Here is a 22,765-nt window from a genome sequence, read left to right as displayed (position 1 = left end):
AGAAGTCATTTTTGACTTCAACTATCGCAATTCATTCTGACTATTCAAAACTCGATTTCTTTTGGTCGCGTGGTTTCTTCCCGCGACCTCGCGCCAGCGAATTCCGCGATCCCCGCCCGCTTTAAGCTTTTCTGAGGTTGCACCGCCCAGACCACGCCGCATTCGCGCCAGCGCTGGTCGTCCTCCTGTTGGCTCGCTTCACCGGGAACATTCCGATCCTTGACCGTTCGCATGATGCCCCTCCAGAATCTCCCACAGGCCTGGCGCCGGCTCGTCTTTTTCGCGCCAGCGTTTGTCGTCACCTTGGTTCTCGCGGCTGGAATCTACAATGGCTCAATTCCGAAGCCGTCACTGTAAGGATGAAGACGGCGCAGTTATCAATTTCTACAATCTTCGTTTGCTTACAATGGGTCCAGGCCTACAGTAGTATTCGACGATCCTTCAGCGGGTCCTTTCCATCAAAGGTGTGGGGACGAGCCGCCGACCCTGGACAACCTCCCCGACGTGATCCGCGCGCTATGGGCGCCCCTTGTCGTGCCGATCACGGCTCCGGTCTTCACGACAATCGACGGCGAGAAGAAGCGGCTGCCGCCGTCTGCCGAGCTGATCCACACCGAACCGCTCGGGAAGCGTGTTTGCATCCTCGATCTCGACAACCGAGAGTTCACCGATCATGGCGACGTCTTTTCTTACCGCCTCCCCGCCTGGAACAATCTAAGGGGCCCGGCCGCCGGTTTCCTGAGCCACTACCTGTATGCCATGATTCACGGCTACTCGTATAAATTCGTCCGCGCTCCCAAATACCCAGACCGCGCCCCGCACTGGTCCAAGGTTGTCTTCACCAAGGAGTTGCTCAAGCAGTACGATGTGGTCGTCATGATGGACGCGGATGCCATGTTTTCGACACCCCAAGTACCGCTAGAGTGGTTGCTGAACTACTGGAGGATCGGGCCTGAAGCCCTGGTCGCCATGCCCGAGGACCCTCTAGACCACCCGAATTATGATGTCCGCCACAGGGTCAACGTCAACTCGGGTTTCATTATTGCGCAGGCCGGTGAAAAGACGCAACGTCTATTCAAGGACTGGGCCGAATGCCCGTCTGAGACACGGTACCCGGGTTGCGCCGTCTGGAAGAAACGCCCGTTTCACGAGCAGTCGGCCTTCAGCTCGCACGTTCGCTACGACTTCCTCGACGGCTACAGTATCGACTCCCACCCGCAGTACATCCGTACCATCCCATGCACCGAGGCCAACGGCTACCCCAAAGTTGCCGGAAGCGGCTGCGTCGGCCAGTTTGTCCGCCACTACTGGGCCGACAAAAACCTGACAAACCTTGAGTTTAACCACAATGTCATGGCCGCCCTGACGCCGCTCCTCGTCCAGGCTGCTTACAAGCAGCCCGGCATCGTTGAGGACTACCGGGGGAAAGTACTGGACGGCGCGCAGATTCTCGACAAGCCGCATCGCTGAGTGAGTCCCTCGACAAAGTCGTATTTCCATTATTGTCATTTATGGCGGTTATTTCGTTCATGGAGTATTCGGGGGATATTTGTCTGGGCATTCTGGGCATTCGGGTTATTTGTCGGCGTCTGGTTAAGGGGTTTGGGAAGAATTTACCATACTTCTATGCCTTATGATCTTCGGAATCTCCTGTCAAACGGTTTCAGAATCAACATACGCAGCCAAGGAATGGCCTACATCCACTTTTCTCGGATCATACCACGGTTGTTAACTGGCTGGTGGGCGGCGTATCTGCATCGGGATTCTTGATAGTAGCATAAAAGGATTTCAGGTAATAATATATGATTCATACTCCGCTATGCCCTAGGGCGTGCCGGACCCTCTGCTATTTAGTGTGTACAGGAAAACCGTGCCCTCCCGGGCCGGGTGAAAAACCCCTACCAACAATCAAGGAACGATGCGTTCTGGTGAGTCTACGTATACAAAGAGAGGAGGCCTCCTGGCCTCCGAACGGGGGCGCTTCAGGCCGCCGTTTCCAGCTCGAGCCTCCTGGCCAAGCTGTACATCGGCAGCCTCCCCGAGTCCATCAGCCAGTCGAGGATCCTCCTCGCAAGCCGTGCAGTCGTGGGATTGATACCGTGTAGAACTGAGTAAAAGTCCCGTCGTGTCCGAATTCCAGTTCTCTCCCATCTTCGAGTCAACGGTGGGGCCAAACACCACACTACCAGGTGTTCGGCAGTCTCTCGTCCCTCGCCACACTCGCAGGCAGGCGTCAGAACCTCCGGGACTTCCCGTGTAAACAAGTAGTCCCGTAAGCCTATTGCTCCCGTCCGGATTTGAATGAGCAGTGAGCTTTTCGCCTTGCTGAGACCGTCATGCCTCCTTAGGGTTTCGTTCCGGAATAGCGTCTCCCGCTGATGGTCAAAGTCGTCCGCCGGCCTGGTGATTGCTCTGCCGTCCCGTTCCTTTAACCACCTCGCTCTCCAGGCCTCTTCTACTGCCTTGTCCGTGTCTATGGTTCCCCCCGTCCAGCGCATGATCGTGCCCGCGGCTCTCTCTACCGCCGTGGGCCCTTGAGGTCTCAAGGTTCGCGGTCGGCCCCTATTGCCCCTCCTCGAGCTGAGTCTCTGCTGTATCTTGCGGCAGGCGGTAAGGATAACGCTCCCCGCCGTCTTTTTGCCGCCTTGGCCGTCGTCCAGATCGGGTTGTTGGAGTCGGTTTTCGAAATCTGCAAGCCGTTTGTTTAGGTATAAGTCCAACGGTGGTACCCACGTCTCTGTCTCGAGGTTACGGATGGGGGTAGACTTAAAGGCTCCCGCCACAATCCTCAGGCTCTTGTTCTGGGCCTTCCCGAGGGCCTTGGTGATGCCTTTCTTCACCGGTTCGCCTCCCACATCCGTGGGAATGTGGAACGACGATGCGCCATAGGCCAGCGCTGACCGGATGCACTTTGTGTACACTTCTCGCGCTTTGGCTAGACCCAGTCCCCACGTCGATGCCGCTAGCCTCGACAGGGCATAGCTCTGGGTCCTCAGCTTCTTCTCCACCGCCGCAAGGTGGGCTTTCCAGTTGAGCTTCCGGTCCAGCCAGACTCCCAGGAACCTGGCAGACTCCTTCGGTCTGACGGGGCTGGTGCCTCCCCCTGGGTTAGTGAGTTCCAGCTGGTTTGTCCACTGCCGTCGTCCCTTATTGAAATGGATCAGTTCGCTCTTTTCCGGGGCGAACTTCATCCCCCGACTGTCCGCCCATCGCATGCATGTTTCCCACGCCGCCTCCAGTTGCCGGACATTGGCCTCGGGGTTTCGACCAAACACCAGGAGGTTGGTGTCATCCGCAAACCCCGTTATAGCCAAGTGAGGGTGCTCGTCTTTTAGCTGCTTGTATAGTGAGGAAATATAGAGGATGAAGAGAACAGGGGAAAGGGGTGAGCCTTGGGGGACCCCTGCCCGAATTGCCGTCGGTGCCGCCGTCTTGCCGTCGAAAAGAAGGGTGACCTCTCGACCAGTCAACCAGTCTCTCGTCCAGAGGACCAGCCACCTCGGGTAGCCCATTTCTCGCAAAGTTGCTAGCAGTCGGGTGTGGTTGACCGTGTCAAAGGCTCCTGAGATGCCCAGTTGCAATAGGGACGCCGCACCCTTCTGTCTCCACGCCTCCTGGACCTGGGCTACTACTAGCCGGACAGCCAGCTCTGTGGAGCGGTGTGCTCTGTTCCCCATTTGTTCATCTGGTAAGAGGCCGTTGACTTCTGCAGTTTGAGTGACCTTCCTGGCGACCACTGACTCTATTACCTTCCCTAGGGTTGGCAGCAGAGCAATGGGCCTGTATCCCCCCGGGGTCTGATACACCGGCGGAGCCTTTCCTGGTTTCGGTAGTACTACAGTCTTCGCCCTCTTGAAACGGTTCGGGAACCATCCTAGCTCCAGACACCTTGTCGCCAGAAGGGCCAGCACTTCAGCTAACGGTGCTCCGCACGCCTTCAGAAGGCCCATCGGGAGCAAATCCTCGCCTGGCGCCTTCCAGGGGCTTGCTCTTCCTATCGCTTCCGTGATCTCGGTCGGCGTCACTGCTCTTCAGGTAATAATACTGGTTGATTCCAGCCCAACTGGAACCCTGAAACCTGTTCATATTCGTCAAAGCATCACGGTTGCAAACAGCAGGTATGGCGAAATTTTCTTGTGTCCAATTTTGTTGTCTACTTTTCAAGCTCTGAACGCCGACTCGAAACATTCTAAGTTCATCCCCGTTGCCCTTCATGATCCCAGTGCCGCCTCCCAACTTCATGATCCAGCTTGCCTACGGCACCGGCAAAGTCCCTCAGGAACCGCCAGCGCACGCGCTTCACCCAATGTTTCTGCGCGAACTCGTTCATCTTGCCGTCCGGGAAGAAGACGACATGATCCAGCAACGCCTCGTCGTGCGCGGCGGCCACAAACACATTGTCATGCGCGTCTGCCTCCTGTAGCTTGGCCACTGTCTCCAGCGCCTCGTCCGTATCGTGGTTGAATGCTTCGTCCGGTCTTTCCGGCCGCGCCGGTTCGTACACAGGCCCGCAGGCCGGCCGACCGCGCCCTTGGAAGAGCGACTCGAACGTGGCGCCGGGGCAGCCGTAGTGCGACTCGAGCGGGTGCGGGTCTGGCGCGAACGGGTCCGGGATGATGCTGGCCGGCAGCGGGAGATACTTGCTCGGGCGGATCTCGCCCGGGTGGTGGATGGCGTCTCCCGTGAGGAGGATGAAGGAGCCCTCCGGCCCGGGCGTGACGCGGGCGAGCCCGCTAATGTGGCCGACCGCGTGGCCGGGGGTGTCGAGCAGGTAGAAGGAGCCGTCGCCGAAGTAGTCGAGTGCGCGGAAGCGGCCGATGGTCAGAGGCTTGAAGGTGTGGTTGTCGGACGTGCCGGAGCTGAAGTCCAGCTCGATTAGCTGCCGGTTCGTCAGGTCGCTTTCGAGGATGGTGGAGTCGGGGTTTGTTGGGTAGCCCGGGAGCATGCTCCTGAATCCCGGTCCTACGATGAGCGAGGTGCTTGGAGGGAAGGTGTTGGGGTTGCCGGTGTGGTCGAAGTGGTGGTGGCTCCAGATGACCGCCTCGATGGTGGTGACGTCAACGCCGGCATCGTTGAGAATCTCGCTCACGTCTTTCCCCACGTGCAGAGCCCAGCCCAAACGTTCTATTTGGGACAGCGATGGTGGGCTAAGGTTTTTCCAATCTTTGCGAATACCCAAGTCGAAGATGATTGAACGTCGCAAGGCGGGATGCTGGATGAGAAACGAAAACACGGGGGCTGCCAACAAGTCGTAGCCTTCGACAGGAGGGGATAAAAACAGACTCGCAAAAATCCCACGGATCGTGGCGGTTGTGTCAAGGATAGAAACGTCAACGGTGTGAGGCGAAGAGGGAATACCTAATTCAGGAGCAGGTTCTATAACAGATTCAGCCATGCTCCAACAGGTAGTCGATGAATCAATGCAGCGGGGAATTCTGTCGTGTACGCGTGTGGAATGGCTAAGCACCTCGCCTAGACAAACGGATGGTTTCGTTCATCGATCAGATCGGATGGATACAGACGTCACCACATGCATAGCCTACTTTGGCTCCCAGCTTGGTACCTACCCAGACTGGCCGTTGATATCCAGCTGGTACCAGCTGGTTGGTGTTTTATCCATGCATTTGGTTGGTTCAAAGTTATATTACTTTATTCAGTTCCTGCGACATGTCAACCACGTCTCGATCGAGCACTTTGCTACGGCACTCAACACTACCTGTTGCTTTAGAATTGATACCGTTTATCGTTTAACACATTGTTAAGTGCGGCATTCGGATTGTCCTTAATCCATGCGATCTGGTTGCACACCCAATGGTACATGGCGTCCGATAAGTGGTAGTCCTCGACCCAACCCTGGATCATAGGCTCGTCTTTGAGCAGGGATTGTAAGCCGACCGCCTGGTTGTCAAGAAGGTGACGTAACCGTTCAAATCGGCGACGGAAATCGGGAAGCTCCGAGGGAAAATCGATAAGAAGCCATTGAATGGGCTGCTTGGTTGTGTAGCGATCAAATTTCACCCCAGTCAGAATCTCCTTGCGCAAAGCTATATAATCTTCGAGGAGAGGGGAGCATCCTAGTTGTATCCGTGATGTGAAATAATAATTTACTTGGTCCCATCCAGTCCGGATCATCAATTCAAGGACTTCGCGTATGACCCGAAGTCTATCGAGAACCTTCTTCGAGAACTTTCGGGCGAGCAAACTGCGGCCATGACAGCTCTCGAGGCGACAATCGTTGCAAAGAAGAGGGTCTGCAAGCTTTTCTGGATAATGGAATCCGTAGATACTAAATAGGTCCGGCTCAGCAAAGGCGTGAAGTTCCTGCCATTGCTTGCATGAGGGACAATGTATGACGTATAAGCAGAGCTGCCGAGGACTGGGTGCCTGCAATGAGCCCCTTGGAACTTGATCGGGCGGTAACCATTGTATCAGACCTGGAAAGTCGTGCTGAAAATGTGAGCCCTCAACTGCAGGGTGGGCAAAAAATATTCGTTTTGGGCAAAATCAATATTACTAAGCAATCGAATATTCAAAATGTGGAAAATATCTCACCTTGCTTAGTCATCGTCAATATTTCCAACCCCTGCAAACTCCCCAATCAATCCTGACCTCTTCCAATGCTTCAAACACTCGAGTATCTCAATAGTCCCTTCTCCCAGTTGCATTCTTTCCCAAGATATCGTACGGCGAGCCCCAGAAAACACCCGCTCGGGCTCTGCGCTCATCGCTGGGATTGATAAAATATTGATCGCGAATTGTGAGAGCCTTGGCCAACGTTTCCGTTGCTGAGAATCCAACCACCAGGACAATGCTGACTTGTCAATAGGGATTGCATGTTCCGATGTATATTCTTCGAGATCATCTTTGCTGTGCGGCCGTGGGAAGTTCGCGAGATTCCGAGCGAAGATGTCGTAGTCGTCGTCAAGATCTTCTGTTGCTTCTTCAAAAGGTGGAGCCAATGATGGGATGAAATCTTGGTTCTTGAAGTGATCCCATAATGTTTTGACAGCTTGGACAGCCGGTCGCACCCATTTCTTATCCCAATTGTGTTTGAGATACCCAATTCGCCGAGAAGGGTGCAGAATAATGGCCGCTGCGTAATATGGCGAGTCCTCGGTCTTCAGGTAGTATTTGTCGAAGGCTGCCCAGCTCCTTTGAACCCGAGGAGAGAAGAAAGTGTTCGCTTTGAAAGTGTCAAGACTCTTCTTGAAATGCTGAACCAGAATATCCATGGTGAAAAGAACTCGGTCAATGGTTGCAAGATCTCCTTCCGTCTCCTTGGTAGCGCGGTAGAATGGCTTCAAGAATGAGAGGACTGATCGAAGGGTTTCCCAGTCTTGTGGGGATAAGAAGTCGTTCTGGAGATCATCGTACCAGATTTTTGAGTAAGAGTCAATAGCTGACTCCTTCTCAATGGCGACCTTGAGCATTTCGTACCAGCTATTCCACCTGGTGCTATTGTCGAGGGGGATATTGCGAGTGGCGAGTTCCATAAACTGCCGAGTTCGACTAGGGGAACCACGGGTGTGAACGACAATGTTGTGAAGCTTGCCAAGAGGGCCAAAGTTTCGAAGGGAAATCTTTCTCTTCTCTAGGGGATCCTCTTCTTCATCCTCTTCCTCCATTCCTTCTTTCAGTTCTTGGAAGAGAAACGCTTGAACTGCCAAGTTGATAACATGGCCATTGCACCGAATCCGATTATCTGATGCCACCCATGTTGACCCTCCCTCCTCAAGAATGGAGCCAAGTAATCGACAAAGCTTGTCGTTTGAGGAGGCATTATCGCCGATGATTGCGCCGAGTTTTTGATAAATCCCATAATCTTTGAGAACCGAAAAGAGAGCTTTGCATTGAGAGTCGGCGTGATGTGAAGAAATCGAAGGAAGTCCGATCAATGCCTTGGAAAGCCTCTCCGTTTCGCGATCCACAAATTGAGCACAAATCCCAAGGAACAGCTTCCTATTTGGAGAAGTCCAGACGTCGAGAGAGATATGGATTGTTGATAGAGATGACTGAAGCCTTTTCCGCACAAGGTCTTTATGAGAGAGCCATGACTTTTCGATTTGGCTTTTGATTCCAGAATGCGAAGAGATGATCTCGTTTGACGCCGTTGGATTGAGTGTTCTGCAAAGGGTATGGAACTCTGAGCTTTCGACGAGTCGGAAGGGGAGGCTGTGCACCACAATGAGAGTGATGATTGCCTCGGTGATGACCTCTTTGTTGAGAGCCTTCTTGAGAATTCGAGTGTCTAGCTCAGAGTTTTCATTTGTGATTGATGCCTGGTTGTAGATATTTTGCAATGTAAGGCTGCTCAGTGAATCAACCGCTCGGGAGGCGCCGAGAACAATGCCATGTTTGGAGAAAAGGTGTTGTTTGAAGTTGGAGGTGTTCTGAGCGCCGTAAGAAGGGCAATATTTGCAATAGAGCATCCGATTTTTGCCCTTGTGTGTTGGCTCATCTGCTCGAGGCGGTCGACTGTGGTCTTTTGCAGTTTGACTTGCACTGATCGATGTGTCCTTGGAGACCAAAGAATCTTCAGAAAGGAAAGACATTTTCCCCCCAACTACTAAGTTACCTTTGAGCTGCTGGGAATGTTGATGAGCGGGGTCACGGAGCACGGGCCCAAAAATATTTTCGAATATTGAAAATGTTCGATTAGTCATCAATAAGAATATTGATTTTTAACCAGGCAATTGATAGAGCGGCAGTAAACGATTGATACAGCGGCAGTGCACTTACGTCGGCATGGAAATATGGGAGCTCCTATTGGCTCAAAAACTTGGCAGCTGTCAGCGAATTCCCACTAAAAGCGGTGAAGAACAATGCACTAACACTAACATTGTCGGAAAACATTCCCGAACACTATTTCCCTAGAATAACGTTACCCAACCAATATTATACATGCCCTCCACGTCGCGTAGATCTCGTATTATACAACAAGTTTTCATCACCGCTGCTCAGCAACTCCCACTGAGATCTCCGTCTCCGAATACTCGCTTGGACCCTAGGACCACTAGCACGTACGCCCGCTGCCTTTCCTGCCCCAAGTGCTGCATTTCGGCCGCCGCATACTCCCCGATGAGTCGGTCCAGACACATCGCTTTCTCTCTGAGCCGCCGCCTGTGTTTCTAGCCGAGCAAGTGTTGACTTGTTCTTGCTCCCGCGAGGCCGGCCCCTGCCGCGCCGTGGCTGAATCCCATCTGGCAGACTAGCCCCCGAGCGCTCATTTGATTGTCCGTTCTGGTTCTGAGCGCTCAACCGGTCGACAGTTACATAGGGAGGAACTGGCTGGGCCATGTTCTTCGGTCTACCACGAAGTGATGTAGCGATCTTTGGGTCGAGGATTCGACAGTAAGGGTCCGTAGATGTCGATTGCCGTAGGTGCCATCTCGGGTGGACGTCCCATTTCACCAAAGGGACATTGCCTTCCAGCTTTGATAGAATCGTATGGCGACACGGGATACCTAGCTCAAGAGATGGCGTACAATCGTTGTCACAGAGTCCGATGCTTGCTGGCCGGGGGATCGAAGGAGTTGGGATCGCTGTTAGAGCTAGGCGGTACTCCCGTGTAATGAGACGAAGGCCTTTTTGAGAAATGACCCGGGGAAGCTCGCCCAAATACTCGGCACCACGTCCAGTATACTCGCGCAAAGTCAAAACCTCGTCCTCTGCACATGCCTGAATGAAGTCCCTCTCTTGGTCGTGCAGCATGTCGGTTATGGCCTCAACAAGACGGTATAGGTGACTCATGCCGTTCAGGAGGTAAGACTTGACGTTGTTGTTGCTCGCTTCCGTCCCAGAGGTGACCCGGCAGCCAAAATTCCGATACCTCCGGATGAAGCAACGGGCCCATTGCTCCCTTACAGGCATATATGTTCTGTAAAGGTACGACAAAATCGCCTTCTGGTCGCCAAACTCCTGACAAAGGTGTGCCCATGACTTGTCATGCTCCGCCTCGGTCTCCGCAAACATAACCAGCTTCCACAGCATTACGACGCCCTGGTGGCTGTGTGGAACAGGCTCGGAAGACTGGTTAGACCCAGAGTCGCGAACCATCGCCCTCTCGCTTGCTGTTAGGGTTGTCCGGTCCCAGGCGTCCTCGGCGGCACTTTCCTGGTCACTGCCATCGTCTGTCCTTTCTCGTATCCACTTCTGCTTTGCCTTAAGCAAGACATTGGAGATGATGTGGTGGATGCAGATTTGTTGTTGGCTCTCGGGGAACTGCTCGTCTAAAGCCTTTTTCATCTGATTATCGAAATCTGTAAGGATGATATCGGGCAGCCGGATGCTGTGCTGAATGGCTAACTGTCGGATGCCGTCAGCGAGAAACTGGAAGCCTTCTAGCCGCTCGTTATCGATAACGCCGAATGCAGCATTAAAGACAGTCCCTAGGCAAGTCGCACCAGTAGCTTGGAAAAGAGGGAGCTTGAAGCGGTTCGTGTTGTACGTGTTGTCGAAGCTGAGGACTTCTGGGAACCGTTGCCACATGCGGATACAGTACGGAAATGTCCACACAAGACCCACAAGGCGATTTGGCTCCGTTTCCGACCATTTTACCACGTGAGGGATGTCTCTCTCGTCGAAGATCTTGATCAGCGTAGCCGTAGGGTTGTAGCTATTTAGCTTCTGGCGGTTGACGAGGGCTCTGGCGTTGTAGATGTCCCTGCGAGTGAGGACGGAGTCTGGATGTTGGTTGTTCACGATGCTTCTGACGTCTCGTGGGCGGATACCGACTCGGCGACTTGTCGCCTCAATGGTCGCCTTGATAGAATCAGTGAGCTTCCGGTGGCTAGGATGGGCAGAAGGGTCGGTACTGGGAGGGTGATTATGCCCAGGATGAACAGCACCTGCAGGCCAACGCAAGACCCATCGATGATCATTCTCCGACAAGGATACGGCGAAAACCCTCCATTTACAGCCGCATTTCCGGGATTGTCGTTGTCGAAGACCAGCACCTTTGCTTTTCCCGGGTTCGCCGTATCTGTCACACTCTAGAGTATAACGTAATAGCCGACCTTTGTAAGAATAGCCCTGCCGTTTGACAATGCCAAATCCGTTGGCTTTTGCGAAGACGTTTACCTGATCAAAAAGGGCCTCGAATGTCGATTCGGGATTCCCTGGGACCAGGAGGTTCGGTATTGTCTCCGGCCTGCTAGGACTTGAGCTAGTGTTTTGACGTTTGCCTTGCTCTTCACGTTCGCGCTGCTCTTCCCGTTCTCGCTGGAGTTGGGCGCTCGGTGACAGACTCGATCGGGGGCGAGAGTGGTGGCTGCCGGTCGGGGATCGACTCCATGTATTCCGTTCATAACAGTCCGTTCACGTGAGATCGTAGAACCATCCCGCAAAATAACCTTCTCTCGAGACATAGTAGTCCTCTCTTGAGTGACGGTCGAGTCAGGAGACGACCGATGGGACGAGTATCCAGATGAAGCTAGATGTAACTCCTCTTCCTCTTCCTTGTAGATCTCGAGCGCACTGCGGAATATGGTATCGAGACCCCTCAACCGAGTTCTCCTATCCTTCTCTTGCTCCTTTATATCTCGTCGTGCTTGCATTCACTCACTAAAAGCCGGGCCTGGTAAGGCCAGCTTAACATGGTGCATTGGTCTCGCGGGGATCGGGAAATCGAGGGAGAGAAATATCTCGGAGTCGTTGCGCAGTTCCCACCAGGGCTCGTCTAACCCTTGGGATCCATGGGGTCGGGGTATTGTCGTAAAATGTGCCGGGGGATTGGTCGCAAAGAGATTGTATAAGGCATTGTCGTCGCCATAGCCGTACCATTCCTCAGGGTCCGGTCCTAAGCTACTGCCTGAAGACGTAGGCCTGGTCTGCTCGCGGGTATTGGAGGTATCGCGTCGGAATCGCTTCGCAGGTCGGGATTGCGCTTCATCGAGGTCGGCATTTTCGTGTTTAGATCGCGATCCCTTTCGGGAACTGCTGGGAAAGCGAGCCATTCTGCAATGGATGGGCATGTGAAGGCAGGAGGCTGACGGTCGGACGTTACTTTGGGTTGACAGACACTTGGCAGCTGCTAAAACTGGAGAAGAGTGTGGCAGAATTTTGATGGATAGGTCCCTGCTTAACAGGAAATTTTTGAGCCAATAGGAGCTCCCATATTTCCATGCCGACGTAAGTGCACTGCCGCTGTATCAATCGTTTACTGCCGCTCTATCAATTGCCTTTAACCAATCGAATATTTTTATTTATCGCCCACCCTGCTCAACTGTGATATTTCGACTCACAACAGCTGTGAACTCACGGGGATGGGGTGCTGGACGAAAGCGGGAAGGACGGAGTTGGGCACGGGCCCGGGCAAACAAGCCGCTTTGGCGCTGACATTCGATGCACCGACGTTTTTGCCTACTGGTGCCGATTATATATTTCTGGGCCTTTTCATCAATGTTGCCATGTCCTTGGTATCCCGGTTCCCATGCAGGTGGGCTTGTCTCCGAGCTCAGTCCCTTACGGCTGCGTTCAACGATCCGGACACAATCCTTTCGCTCAACTTCCGAGACCCTGGCCCTCTCTTGGATCCTCCTCCATCTGGCGCTCGATTCGAAGGGTTCCCAGTCTGTAACCGTAGCCCTGTTAGCCTCGACACTGCCCGGGGGCGGCTTGCGGTAGGGCCGTCGGAGGAGGGCGTGGCTGTCCAACATCATATGCGGGAGCAGCTTCATGCAGCCGCAGCAGGCATATTTATTCGACTTCCACTCTGGACTTTCACATGGTGGTGACAGCGTCTGGGAGCGTTCGTCAAACAGGGGTACAATGCCGCCGTATTCGGGGGTGAGCTCGAGGGCTAGTAGGCGCTGGTTGTAGTCGTGACGGATGGGGTTGACCAAGGCCCGCCATGATCGCGAGGTTAGAGAGAGTGTGATGAGCGTGATCGGGTCAAGGCGCTGGACAATTTGTACGAAGATCTCGTTGGGGATGTGTTCGTGAGGACCGATCAGCGGTCTTGATGCCAAGGATGGACTTGTTTTGTGTTGGCCCCGGTGTCTTCATGGTTGAGTGGTTACCTTAGGTTCCAGTCAGTGTCACATCTGTATTTATGAGCCGACACCTGATTATCGTGGCCATTACTCCATTGTTCTCTTCTCGGAATTTGACCCATGGCCTTTGCATGGTGTGCCAAAGGACAATGAATCCAACCAGGCTAAGCAAGCGAGCGAGGCAATACAAGCACAGCTAACCGAGACACAGCACGCCGTACACAAAGAAAACGAAGATCATGAATTGGAGAAGGTGCAGCACGGCTCACTGACAACCAGCCATACCTAACATTCCGACTGCAGCACCGGTTTGCTGTCGGTGTGTTTTTGTGGCACTGTGCCTGGCCTCGACCGACCCGTCCCGTCCCAGGTATGTGTGCATGGGGCCTAGCTGTGCTGTGCCGCAGCCGTCCGATTGAGACTCGACAGGCGAGCCAATCGGATCCGCTGAATCGTCAACCTGGGCTGTGGGATTACTCAGGCCCAGGCGGAATTTCCAGTCGATTCCCCTGTCGCCGATATGGCGTTCGGCCTCGACGAATCTGGTCGCGATGGCGCAGATAAATGAGCACGGGTGCCACCATCGCACACCTGCTGTGCTTCCAGGTGGACGGCGCTCTCCTGCAACATCGATAAAGTTCAGGGCTGACGTGAGACCTGAAATATTTAGCTCGAAGTCCAGCCCTAGGTATCCAACCTGAATTAAAGAGGTCACTGCCCCGGGGAGGTTTGGCTTCCTCTGTTCGGCCACTTTTTCAACGAACCAGGCAAGACTCAAGTCGGAGTGAACCTGTAGGGACTGTACCCTATCGCGCTCCACGATGGATCAACACCAAGCCGCCCAGCAGCCCACGCAGTATTACGCGCTCCCAGACGCACAGCAGGAAAAAACCGGGCAGTTCCAGTACCAGCAAGCATATGAGCCACAACAACAGCACGACGACGCCAATTCACCGGCCTCTGGCCCTACTATGCTCAATGTCACACGAGGCGTTGCGCTTGGCGTGGTGGGCGTGATTGTGTTCTTGCTGGTCACCGTAATTGGGCTCAGCGCCGGCCTCGGGGTCAGTCAGCGAGATCTGCAACAGGTGAAGGGTGATTTGGAAGCAGCGCAGGCTGTGCTCTCCGTGACTAGGTATGAGTGTCCCCGGGCGGCCCAAATGCGTGGAGACGGGGTGTTAACCAGGTCTCTAGTGCGCCGACATCCGGTGTTGTGTTGCCAACCTCCACCACGGCATCCATACCTGCGACAGCGTCCCCCACGGCGAAGGCTGACGTGCAGTGCCCTCGGGTCAACGGCACTATCTACACGGCTAGCTCTGGCGGCAAGCGGTTCCGGCGGCTCTGCGGTGTCGACTACGGAGGCGAGGGCGAGGCGGTCGACATTGGTAACGTCAAAACGCGCAACCTGGATGCTTGCATTGACGCGTGCGCGTCGGAGACAAACTGCACAGGGGCGGGCTGGGGCGTCATTGAGGGTGACAAGGGCGCAACGCACAGCTGCTGGATGAAGACGAATCTGACCAAATCACACAAGGCGATGCCCGAGTGGGGGTTTGCCGTGCTGGTGCCGGCCGGACCGGGGAAGTAGTGTAGGTCGCGGTTGAGTTGGGTTGTGGACTGTCGGGGCCATCATCTGGCAGCTTTAATAGGAGCATATCATACCTCTGTTGATGTTTTTGGCGGCGACGATGGTGACATGCATGACGCCTCTCATCTCCTGATTCTCCTCTGGTGCGCCGAAGCCAAGCCGGTCTTGACAACCACCCTGTTGTCTCGGTGATGTGCGATGACTCGAAGCATCAAGGTTCTGTTCTTTTTCAATCCGCTGTCCCTCGCCGATCATTGGTCTGGGTGTCCTAGCCTCCTAGGTGGGCATCGCGTCCTGGACGCCCTGTCCCTGATGCCAGAAGTCCGAGCCCAGCCAAGAAATCCAGTGGCGTGGTCGAGCCGTTTGTGAGGGGCCACGATCCGTGCGTTTCCAGGTTCTGGCCTGTTGCTTCCCGTGCCGCCCAAATGCAGAGCACTGACACACGCTGGCCGGCGAAGTTGTGTAACACAGCGAGAGATCGCAAGCCAAACCTGGTTTTGAAGGCGCACTCGGCAAACCAGTCCGGCCGTCGTTGGGTTGTGAGCAGAAATGTCATCCCTTGCTTTCCAGAACCTTGCTCAGGACTTTGATGTGGCGTTTGAGCTAGTCTCCTAGTGTAGGTACACGCTTGGGACCTGGGTTGTCTGCTAGCGCCTGAAATCCCTCGCGCTCGAGGGACTGATTGGGGAAAGGCCATCAAGAACGTCACAAACCCCACAGCAGCAGCCGAGCGCCAGAAATTCCTGGGGAAAAGGCACTTGGCTGCATCCATGCTGTGTTCCAGAAAAGGAGCTTCTGATGGCACAGCGGCCGGGGGCCCCACGTTATGATTTCATGCAGAGGCGGCGGGCACTCACTGGGACGCCAATTGGCTGCGACAGCGAGGCTTGCGAGGTTCCCAAGTGGCACGCAATTCAGAGCTCGTTTTCCCAACGATCGAATTCTCTTTGCATGTTCTTCGTCTCGTCCCCCGTACAAATTCCGGTCTCCATTCACCTAATGGAGTCAATAATGATTATGTACATACCTAATCAGCGAGGAAAATGGAAAATGCCTCGACAACTTCTCTCAAAAGAAACGAAAGTTCATTTTTGTTGCCCAGGCTTGGGAAATTGAGTCTGTGCACGCATGAGGTCCGGCAGCGCCAAGTGGGTCTTCTTGCTCCAACCCCGGATCAGCGTCCCTGCTTCCCGACCTTGGGCTCTGGGCCGTGTTCGGGATGCCGAGGCCGTTGCGAAAAGAGCGATACAATCATCTCGCGAAGAGGCCAACCCCGCATTTCAGCTCTGGCTCAAAACCAACGAGGCAGGAGAGGGTAACCCAAAAAAGACAGGCAGCCGGCCAAGCGAGCATCCTGCCGCAGTTTCCATCTCCTTTTGCCCCTGCAGAAATTACCTTGTGGTTGTTGTCGCCGGGTGCTGACTGCATGGGGCACAGCAGGCCTCGTGCGCATTGGCCAATCCACGAGGACGCTCCTTGTCAGGACCCATGGCGCTGACAGGCAACGCTTGCCGATTTTTGGTTGTCGTTGACAAAAATTGTCCCTTTTTCGTCTCCCTCGTGTCCCAGAGCGCTGGTCGCGCTGCAAGACCATTCTTCGAAGCACACCGACGAGTCTGTGACGAATCCTTTTCGATCGCCACTTGACCAAAGTGACGGCGCAATTTCGACACCAATCCTCCCATCCCATGTTTCCAAGTTCCCCCAAAGGATGTCCGTCAGGTGGCCCGGTTTCCCCGCCGAGCCGTTGCAGCGCCTGAAACAGGGTTCCTGTGAATTGGCTGCCTTGAATGAGCGAGGTTCTTTGCATTTTGCCGTTTTAACCACCCGGACTTCAGGTTGGGATCGATCTGCGCGTCAGACTTGCTCCTCGCTTCACAAGCGAAAATGATCTCTAACAGGAACATGCTGGATAGGATGGCACGGATAACCATCAGCGGGACGGGACGTTCTTTGAGATCTTCAAGGTTTGACATTCACTAAAATGTGATCACTCGAAGGCAAACTGGTTAGAGACGGCTCAGACGGGACGCCTGCGAGGTTGCTTTGTTGGAGGGGCTGGTTGCGGTCGCGTGCCAGCTGTCAATGGGAATGGAACAAGCATTGCGGGGATGAAGCCCCCTGGCACCACTTCCGCTGCTGCTTCTCCGCCAAGGGGTGCTTCTCCCGCCTTCCAGATAAGCCCAGTCTCCACGCCACTGCCGGCCGGATCTCCGCCGACAGCCGTGGTGCAGAAGCCATCCGCGTCCGATGTTCGATGGTGGCTGGCGACGAGCCGAGGAAAGCTCACGAGTGATCATGTATCCAGGCACGAAGCACAGATTATTCTCGATTCACTCTCAATGCCCCAGCTTGATGTCAGCCCCCAAATCCACACACCAACTACTAGTTAGACACGTCTCAGCCAACAAGTGATGGGCACTTTTGCTCGGGACCGTTTGTCCGTATCGCCGTTTCGGCCATCTGCCAAGCCCTTCCGTCGTCCGACTACTTTGGACACTACTGGGCTGCCAGAACGCATCGAGTCTGGTTCCATCAACTGGCCCCTCACACCCTGCAGTGTCACCCTCCTTCCAGTTCGGTCCACTGTCTGTCAACCTTGGCTGTTCCCATGTTCCTTCCCATCCATCCCCCTTGTCGTTCGAGGCCCAAGGGGGCAAGGATCACGGAACGCTAACGCAGACCCAACCGACACACCATGCCGCCAGGGTGCAGGCACCAGAGCGTTGCTGGGACGAGTGGGTTTCCGGGGCAGACCTCGCCGGCTCGATATGAATGCCCCTCACGCCGCCCAAGGGCCGTGAGGCTCTCCTCTGCCGCCTTTCGACTTCGCCCCCGATTTCATCGAACCCGAACGGAATCCGAACCGACACCACAGGAGCTTCACACCGAGGAGGGCAACGGGTGCAGGCTACGATGTCGTCAAAAATCAGGCCGGACTCGGCCTCGGCCGAGTTCGAGGTGGTTCAGGAAACGCCCCGGTTTCAGCGGGTGTATTGGACGAAGGAACCGCATCTTCGGAAGCTTTACGGCATGGCCATCATTCTTATGGTGGCCTCCGCGACGACCGGGTACGATGGCATGCTCGTCAACACGTCGCAACAGATAGACGCCTGGAACTGGTTCTTCTTCCCGGAGCTCAAGGACAACCCAGACCTCAAGGACCCCATTCTCGACAGCAAGCTCGCCATCCTCGTCAACATGTTCAATATCGGTTCCATCGTGTCCTTCTTTATCACGCCCTACGTCGCCGATAACTATGGCCGCCGGCCAGCTATCATCGGCGGCTGTCTCTTCATGGTTGCCGGCGGGTTCTTGACGGCCTTTTGCAACGGCTATGGGAGTGAGTTCGGCGGCTCTACATTCCGGCACCGGGACCGAGTCGGCTAACTGCTGCAGTGTACATGGGCGGCCGTTTTGTGCTTGGCTTCGGCAACTCGCTTGCCCAAATGGCCTCGCCGCTTTTGTTGACCGAGATCTGCCACCCGCAGCACCGCGGTCCCGTAACCGCCATTTATAACTGCTTGTGGAACGCTGGCGCATTGTTGGTATCCTGCATCGCCTGGGGCACGGCCAATGTCAAGACTGAGTGGTCATGGCGATCCATCACGCTCATTCAGGTCGTGCCCTCCCTCATCCAGCTCGCCGGCATCTGGTGGATCCCCGAGTCGCCCCGCTACCTCGTCAACAAGGAGCGCCACCAGGAGGCGTTACACATCCTGACCAAGTGGCACGCCGGCGGCGACCCGCACAACGCGACGGTGCAGTTCGAATTCCGCGAGATCCGCGAGACCATCCGCATCCAGAAGGAGACGGAGCGCTCCACTAGATACCGCGACTTCTTACGTACTCGCGGCAACCGCTGGCGACTGGCCATCATTGTGTCTCTCGGCGTCATCTCGCAGTACAGCGGCAACGCACTCTTCTCCAACTATATGAACGCCATCTACCTCGGCGCTGGCATTACCAACCAGAACCAGAAGTTGGCCATGTCGACAGGCAAGACCCTCCTCGATCTGATTGTCACAGTTGCTGCTGCGCTCAACGTCGACCGCTTCGGCCGTCGCCCCTTGTTCCTGGTCTCCATGGTCGGCATGGTGTTGTCCTTTGTTGCCTGGACTATCACAGGCGCCATCTACGAGAACTCGGCGGAGCAAGACGTCCAGGCAGGCTACGCCCAGCTTGTCTTCATCTGGATCTTTGGGGTATTTTACGACATCGGTTTCTCGGGTCTGTTGGTGGCCTACGCCCTCGAGATCCTGCCATTCCACCTACGCGCCAAAGGGATGATGATCATGAACATTACCGTCCAGGCTATGTTGGCCATCTCCAAGTATGTTGTCGGCGACCCGTCTCTCAATCTCGTACGTGTGCTGACCCCCCTTAGCCAAACCAACAAGATCGCGTGGGAGCGTATGCCGAAGCATTGGCATTTTATGCTTTTCTATACGCTTTGGGACCTTTGCGAGCTCGTTTTTGTATGGTTCTTCTACGTTGAAACCAAGGGCCCGACCCTCGAAGACATTGCGCGCATCTTTGATGGCGATGGTGCCGTCGCCCACATTGATATGAACGAAGTCCAAAAGGACATCTACGACATGGAGGACCGCGACCGTCACGAGTTGCCGGGACGGGCTTTCTGAATAGTCTTCTGTGGGTTCGGGTTGGAGTCTGGCGCTGGGTTGCCACGGGGCGTTGTCATGATTGCTAGTTTCTATGATACCATCTATGTTGATTGCCTTTATCCTACATCCTTCCTCTACCTTTGTCGCTTGTATATTTCTGTGTTCGGCTACTCTCGGCGTCTGTTTCTAACCCGGCTCAGTTCTCGCCCTCCCCGCGTTTCACCTCCCTCCCCATCCGTGAGTGTTGGCTCCGCCACACCGGGCCCGACGCATCGACGACAGTCCGTACCCATTCCTCTGTCCCGGATGCCTCGTTCGCGACGTCTGCATTGCCCGCCGCTAGCAGCGTGGGCTGCATGTTGACGTAAATGGTCTCGTAAGCGCCCGCCGGTACGCAGAAAGCCTCGTGGAAGATGCCGATATGCGAATACCCCTTTTTGACGCACTCTTTGTTGTACCAGTCCCATACCTCGCGGTGGATACGATCGTGCGCGAAGCGGTTTAGCCCCTCCAAGTCCCGGAAATAGTACACAGTCATGAGCGTGTTGTTGGACGCCGTCTCGTCGCCCCGGTACGACGTTCCACCAAGGCAGCCAAACTCCTTCGCGCGCCTTAGGACCTCCCTATGGCAAGCCATAAACTTTTCGCCAACCTCCTTGCTGCCCGGTGCTAACACGCCGAGCGGGTGATTAAAGCGGGCGCCCAGGTGGAGCACTACGACGCTCTTCTCCGCCGGGGCCGAACCGAATAGAGAGGCCTTTTCGGACCGAAGAGGGTCGTAGCTCAAGTTCGGAAGTTGGGCCGAGGTGCGTCCGTTGATGACTCCTCGCTTGGCGATGAACCGTTCAAGGGAGGTAGCATCGCGGACGGTGCATACCACGGCTCGTAGGAGTAAGAAGACGAGCGGGAGGAGGGCGTAACGGGAGGGAAGGAAGAGCGAGAGAACACCCTGGCCCAGACCACCCAGAACGAGGAGAGTCGGAAGGGAAAATGAGTCCTTCAACAGACTCTATCGAGTTGTTAGACCGGTTGCGTATACCAGAGTCTCAAGTCGGCCACTTACATCGAATCCGGATTCCTTCTCCCAGATACGCTTCTCGGTGGGAGAGAAGATCCCCTTGAAACTAGCCGGCGCCATTTTAATGGATTGGCGGCGGCGGGAATGGCAAGGCACTTGAACCCGAGGGAGAGCTGAGTGGACGAAACTTCGATGGTTCCGTAGTCCTGTTGTGTTGGAACTTGGAAGGATAACTATAAGTGGAGATGTTGAGAATCAAGGTTTTCGTCACCTTTCTTCGGCTTGAGTGAGTGTGGGAGAAGCCATCAAAAGACCGGTTTTCTTTGGCCTTAAATATATACAGTCTCCGACCCTTATTGCCGCTTCGTCTCAAGAATATCTGAAGTTGCCGTATGTCGCGAGGGTAATTATCGGCAGCTGACCAATCGCATTGCTTCTCCGCCCTTGATGCGAGTGCGAGGATGCGAAGCGGGCCGCTCGACTAATCCAAACATGATCCATGTCCCGGTGCCATCATCATTCCACTCACCGTTCCACACTCAGCCACTAACAGCCCTCCACGCTCTCATTTCCTATAAGAACTTGGCATAACGTACGTTGCTTGGTTGTCGAAGGGACTGGAGGGACCTGACCTGATGCGGAGGAGTCCGCACATGCAGCCAACTTGGCCTCATGGTACTGTTTGACCTCGATCCCGGTCCGCCATGGGAGAACTTCGGCACGTAGCTGTGGCACGGCGGTGACTAATTTAAGCGACTCCATCACCGCGACCTCGTTCTCCACCATGGTGAATCGCGGCCTTGTTTGGACCGACAGCAAAGGGTTCTGAGATTGGGGAGGGCCGAGGGCTCGGCATATAGTGTCGACCTCCCGCAAGTCCTGCGCCCACGACGAGTTTATCGCTTGCATCCCGGGTTGCCGCTCTAAACTTGTATTGTCGTCGCAGTACAGTTTATAGTGGGCGTACAGTATCATCTGGACGTGGTGTACGGGCAAATCGCGCGCCATCAACGGAAAGCCCTCAGCGTGCGGTGTTCGTCAAAGCAGAACGTCCATAGACGGCAGGTCTCAAGGTATCTGGTTTCTGTTGGTGAACAAACTCAACAACGGCCCTGAATTTCGTCACTTACATTTGTTGACAGGTTTGCATCAGCGCAAGTGAGTCGCTGTCTGGCTCGATACCGTTGACCAGCACAAGATCAAAAAAGGTATTGTACGTCCCGTTGCAGATGCGAAATCGCGCCGAGGGCATCTATGTTACGTCCGTCTTGGACAGAAAGTGTTCGAGCTGCTTATCACCCGCTTCGCTGACAGCGAAATCGTATCTCAATCGGCAACCGAGTGAAAAACAGGGATCGTTGTCTGGTTTTGCCACTAGCAGGGTCGAGGGTGATCGTTATTGTACGCAATGTATCACAGGGTTCGGAAGACCTCAGTCGTTTGCCTTGAGTCTTCTGTGGATGATCCTTTGCTTCGCTTGCAGATGGCCGTTCGCTCATGGCTTTCAGGTTGAGCCTAAAGCTTAAAGGGATGTGACTGCGTATGTACCTAAACCTTTTATTTGGACTGATTCTAGCCAAATTCGAGCGCTAGGGTTTGCTCTTCGTAACCGGGCCATATTCAATTGCCATGTTAAGCGATTAGGTACGTAGATTAGAAGAGATGGAAGGACACGTTGCCAGTTTAGTAGGCAACAGCTATTCACATGTACGAATAATGATTGGGGGTTCCGACATATATATTAATAAAGACTTCTCAACTGCGGTAAATTAGGTACCTACTGAAGTAAATTGACAGCACTTCAGGTGATGTAGGTGAAGGGGACCTCGGCGTGACCTAATGCACAGCCAGGCTCCCACTTACCTGAGCGAAAAGAAAACAAAGTTGGAAGCCTGAAGGAAGAGCTGGTGGCTACGAACTACAACCGAGGTTTCTCTACTCGGTCTTCGAGGCTTGCTCAAATTTTCGTAACCTTTAACCCGCCCGGGGTAAAGAATATGGGGGAATAAGCGCCGTAGGGAGGCGAAGTAGATAGGAGGGTTTATAAAGGGATTTCGAGTTCTATTTTAAAGGATTATTATATCTTGTTAATACAGATTCAGAGTTATGTTCCCGCTTAATAACCTACACGAACCACCAGAGCGCCTACGTCTATTGGCAAAGAGAGTACGAAGAGCATAAACACAATTACAGTTAATAGAGACCAGTGGCAGAAAGCTAACATGATTCAGGAATTATAGCAGAAGCCAACCGGAACCGATCACGGCAAGGAAAAATAGATTACCTATATACCAAGCTAGAAAAGAACACGAGTGGTAGTTTACAGTACAAGACCGGGATGCTGTGGGTGCTTCCGTTTCCAACTTTCTTAGCAACCGAAAATAAGTCATAGCCGCCTGAAAAGCTCCCATAATCTTTTTGGCTTCAGCCACGCAACGGACAGCGTGCTAGCGCCGGGTTTTCCACATCACGCACATTGTATTTCTCCTCTTGGAGCCAATTTGGCCGTTGATGCAAACCTTTACCGGCCAGTTACCCC

General features: G+C 54.4%; 8 protein-coding genes across 8 annotated transcripts; 3 read left to right on the top strand and 5 right to left on the bottom strand.

Moving 5' to 3' along the window:
- The first annotated feature begins 204 nt into the window (after window positions 1-204).
- F5144DRAFT_559402 (uncharacterized protein) lies at window positions 205-1,817 on the top strand. The gene is made up of 2 exons (XM_066788140.1): window positions 205-353; window positions 417-1,817. The coding sequence occupies exons 1-2, from the start codon at window positions 232-234 to the stop codon at window positions 1,468-1,470; spliced, it is 1,176 nt and encodes a 391-aa protein (XP_066645669.1). The 5' UTR covers window positions 205-231; the 3' UTR covers window positions 1,471-1,817.
- Window positions 1,818-4,121: 2,304 nt separating this feature from the next.
- F5144DRAFT_85875 (beta-lactamase-like protein) lies at window positions 4,122-5,682 on the bottom strand. The gene has a single exon (XM_066793488.1). The coding sequence runs from the start codon at window positions 5,393-5,395 to the stop codon at window positions 4,196-4,198; it is 1,200 nt and encodes a 399-aa protein (XP_066645668.1). The 5' UTR covers window positions 5,396-5,682; the 3' UTR covers window positions 4,122-4,195.
- On the bottom strand, window positions 5,682-6,345 carry F5144DRAFT_85894 (uncharacterized protein). The gene has a single exon (XM_066793489.1). The coding sequence runs from the start codon at window positions 6,130-6,132 to the stop codon at window positions 5,725-5,727; it is 408 nt and encodes a 135-aa protein (XP_066645667.1). The 5' UTR covers window positions 6,133-6,345; the 3' UTR covers window positions 5,682-5,724.
- Window positions 6,346-12,242: 5,897 nt separating this feature from the next.
- On the bottom strand, window positions 12,243-12,659 carry F5144DRAFT_472564 (uncharacterized protein; the record flags this gene model as incomplete). The annotated part of the gene is made up of 1 exon (XM_066785016.1): window positions 12,243-12,659. A coding segment is annotated over one exon (417 nt), but the record flags the coding sequence as incomplete, so codon positions are not given.
- Window positions 12,660-13,416: 757 nt separating this feature from the next.
- Window positions 13,417-14,665, top strand: F5144DRAFT_559390 (uncharacterized protein). Its single transcript, XM_066788139.1, has 3 exons — window positions 13,417-13,598; window positions 13,663-14,127; window positions 14,187-14,665. Exons 2-3 carry the CDS (start codon window positions 13,814-13,816, stop codon window positions 14,581-14,583), a joined length of 711 nt encoding a protein of 236 aa, XP_066645665.1. The 5' UTR covers window positions 13,417-13,598; window positions 13,663-13,813; the 3' UTR covers window positions 14,584-14,665.
- Window positions 14,666-17,499: 2,834 nt separating this feature from the next.
- Window positions 17,500-19,226, top strand: F5144DRAFT_589656 (sugar transporter-like protein; the record flags this gene model as incomplete). The annotated part of the gene is made up of 3 exons (XM_066790071.1): window positions 17,500-17,926; window positions 17,983-18,916; window positions 18,971-19,226. The coding sequence occupies 3 exons, from the start codon at window positions 17,500-17,502 to the stop codon at window positions 19,224-19,226; spliced, it is 1,617 nt and encodes a 538-aa protein (XP_066645664.1).
- A 178-nt stretch (window positions 19,227-19,404) lies between these two features.
- F5144DRAFT_525364 (uncharacterized protein) lies at window positions 19,405-20,656 on the bottom strand (the record flags this gene model as incomplete). Its single annotated transcript, XM_066786804.1, has 2 exons — window positions 20,272-20,656; window positions 19,405-20,217 (listed from the first exon to the last, which is right to left on the bottom strand). The coding sequence occupies exons 1-2, from the start codon at window positions 20,344-20,346 to the stop codon at window positions 19,405-19,407; spliced, it is 888 nt and encodes a 295-aa protein (XP_066645663.1). The 5' UTR covers window positions 20,347-20,656.
- Window positions 20,657-20,710: 54 nt separating this feature from the next.
- Window positions 20,711-21,344, bottom strand: F5144DRAFT_85744 (uncharacterized protein). The gene has a single exon (XM_066793487.1). The coding sequence runs from the start codon at window positions 21,232-21,234 to the stop codon at window positions 20,773-20,775; it is 462 nt and encodes a 153-aa protein (XP_066645662.1). The 5' UTR covers window positions 21,235-21,344; the 3' UTR covers window positions 20,711-20,772.
- Window positions 21,345-22,765: the final 1,421 nt, after the last annotated feature.

The sequence above is a fragment of the Chaetomium tenue genome (genome assembly GCF_020726465.1).
Source record: "Chaetomium tenue strain MPI-SDFR-AT-0079 chromosome Unknown F5144scaffold_2, whole genome shotgun sequence".
NCBI lineage: Eukaryota > Fungi > Ascomycota > Sordariomycetes > Sordariales > Chaetomiaceae > Chaetomium > Chaetomium tenue.
This window is presented reverse-complemented; position numbering and strand designations above follow the sequence as displayed.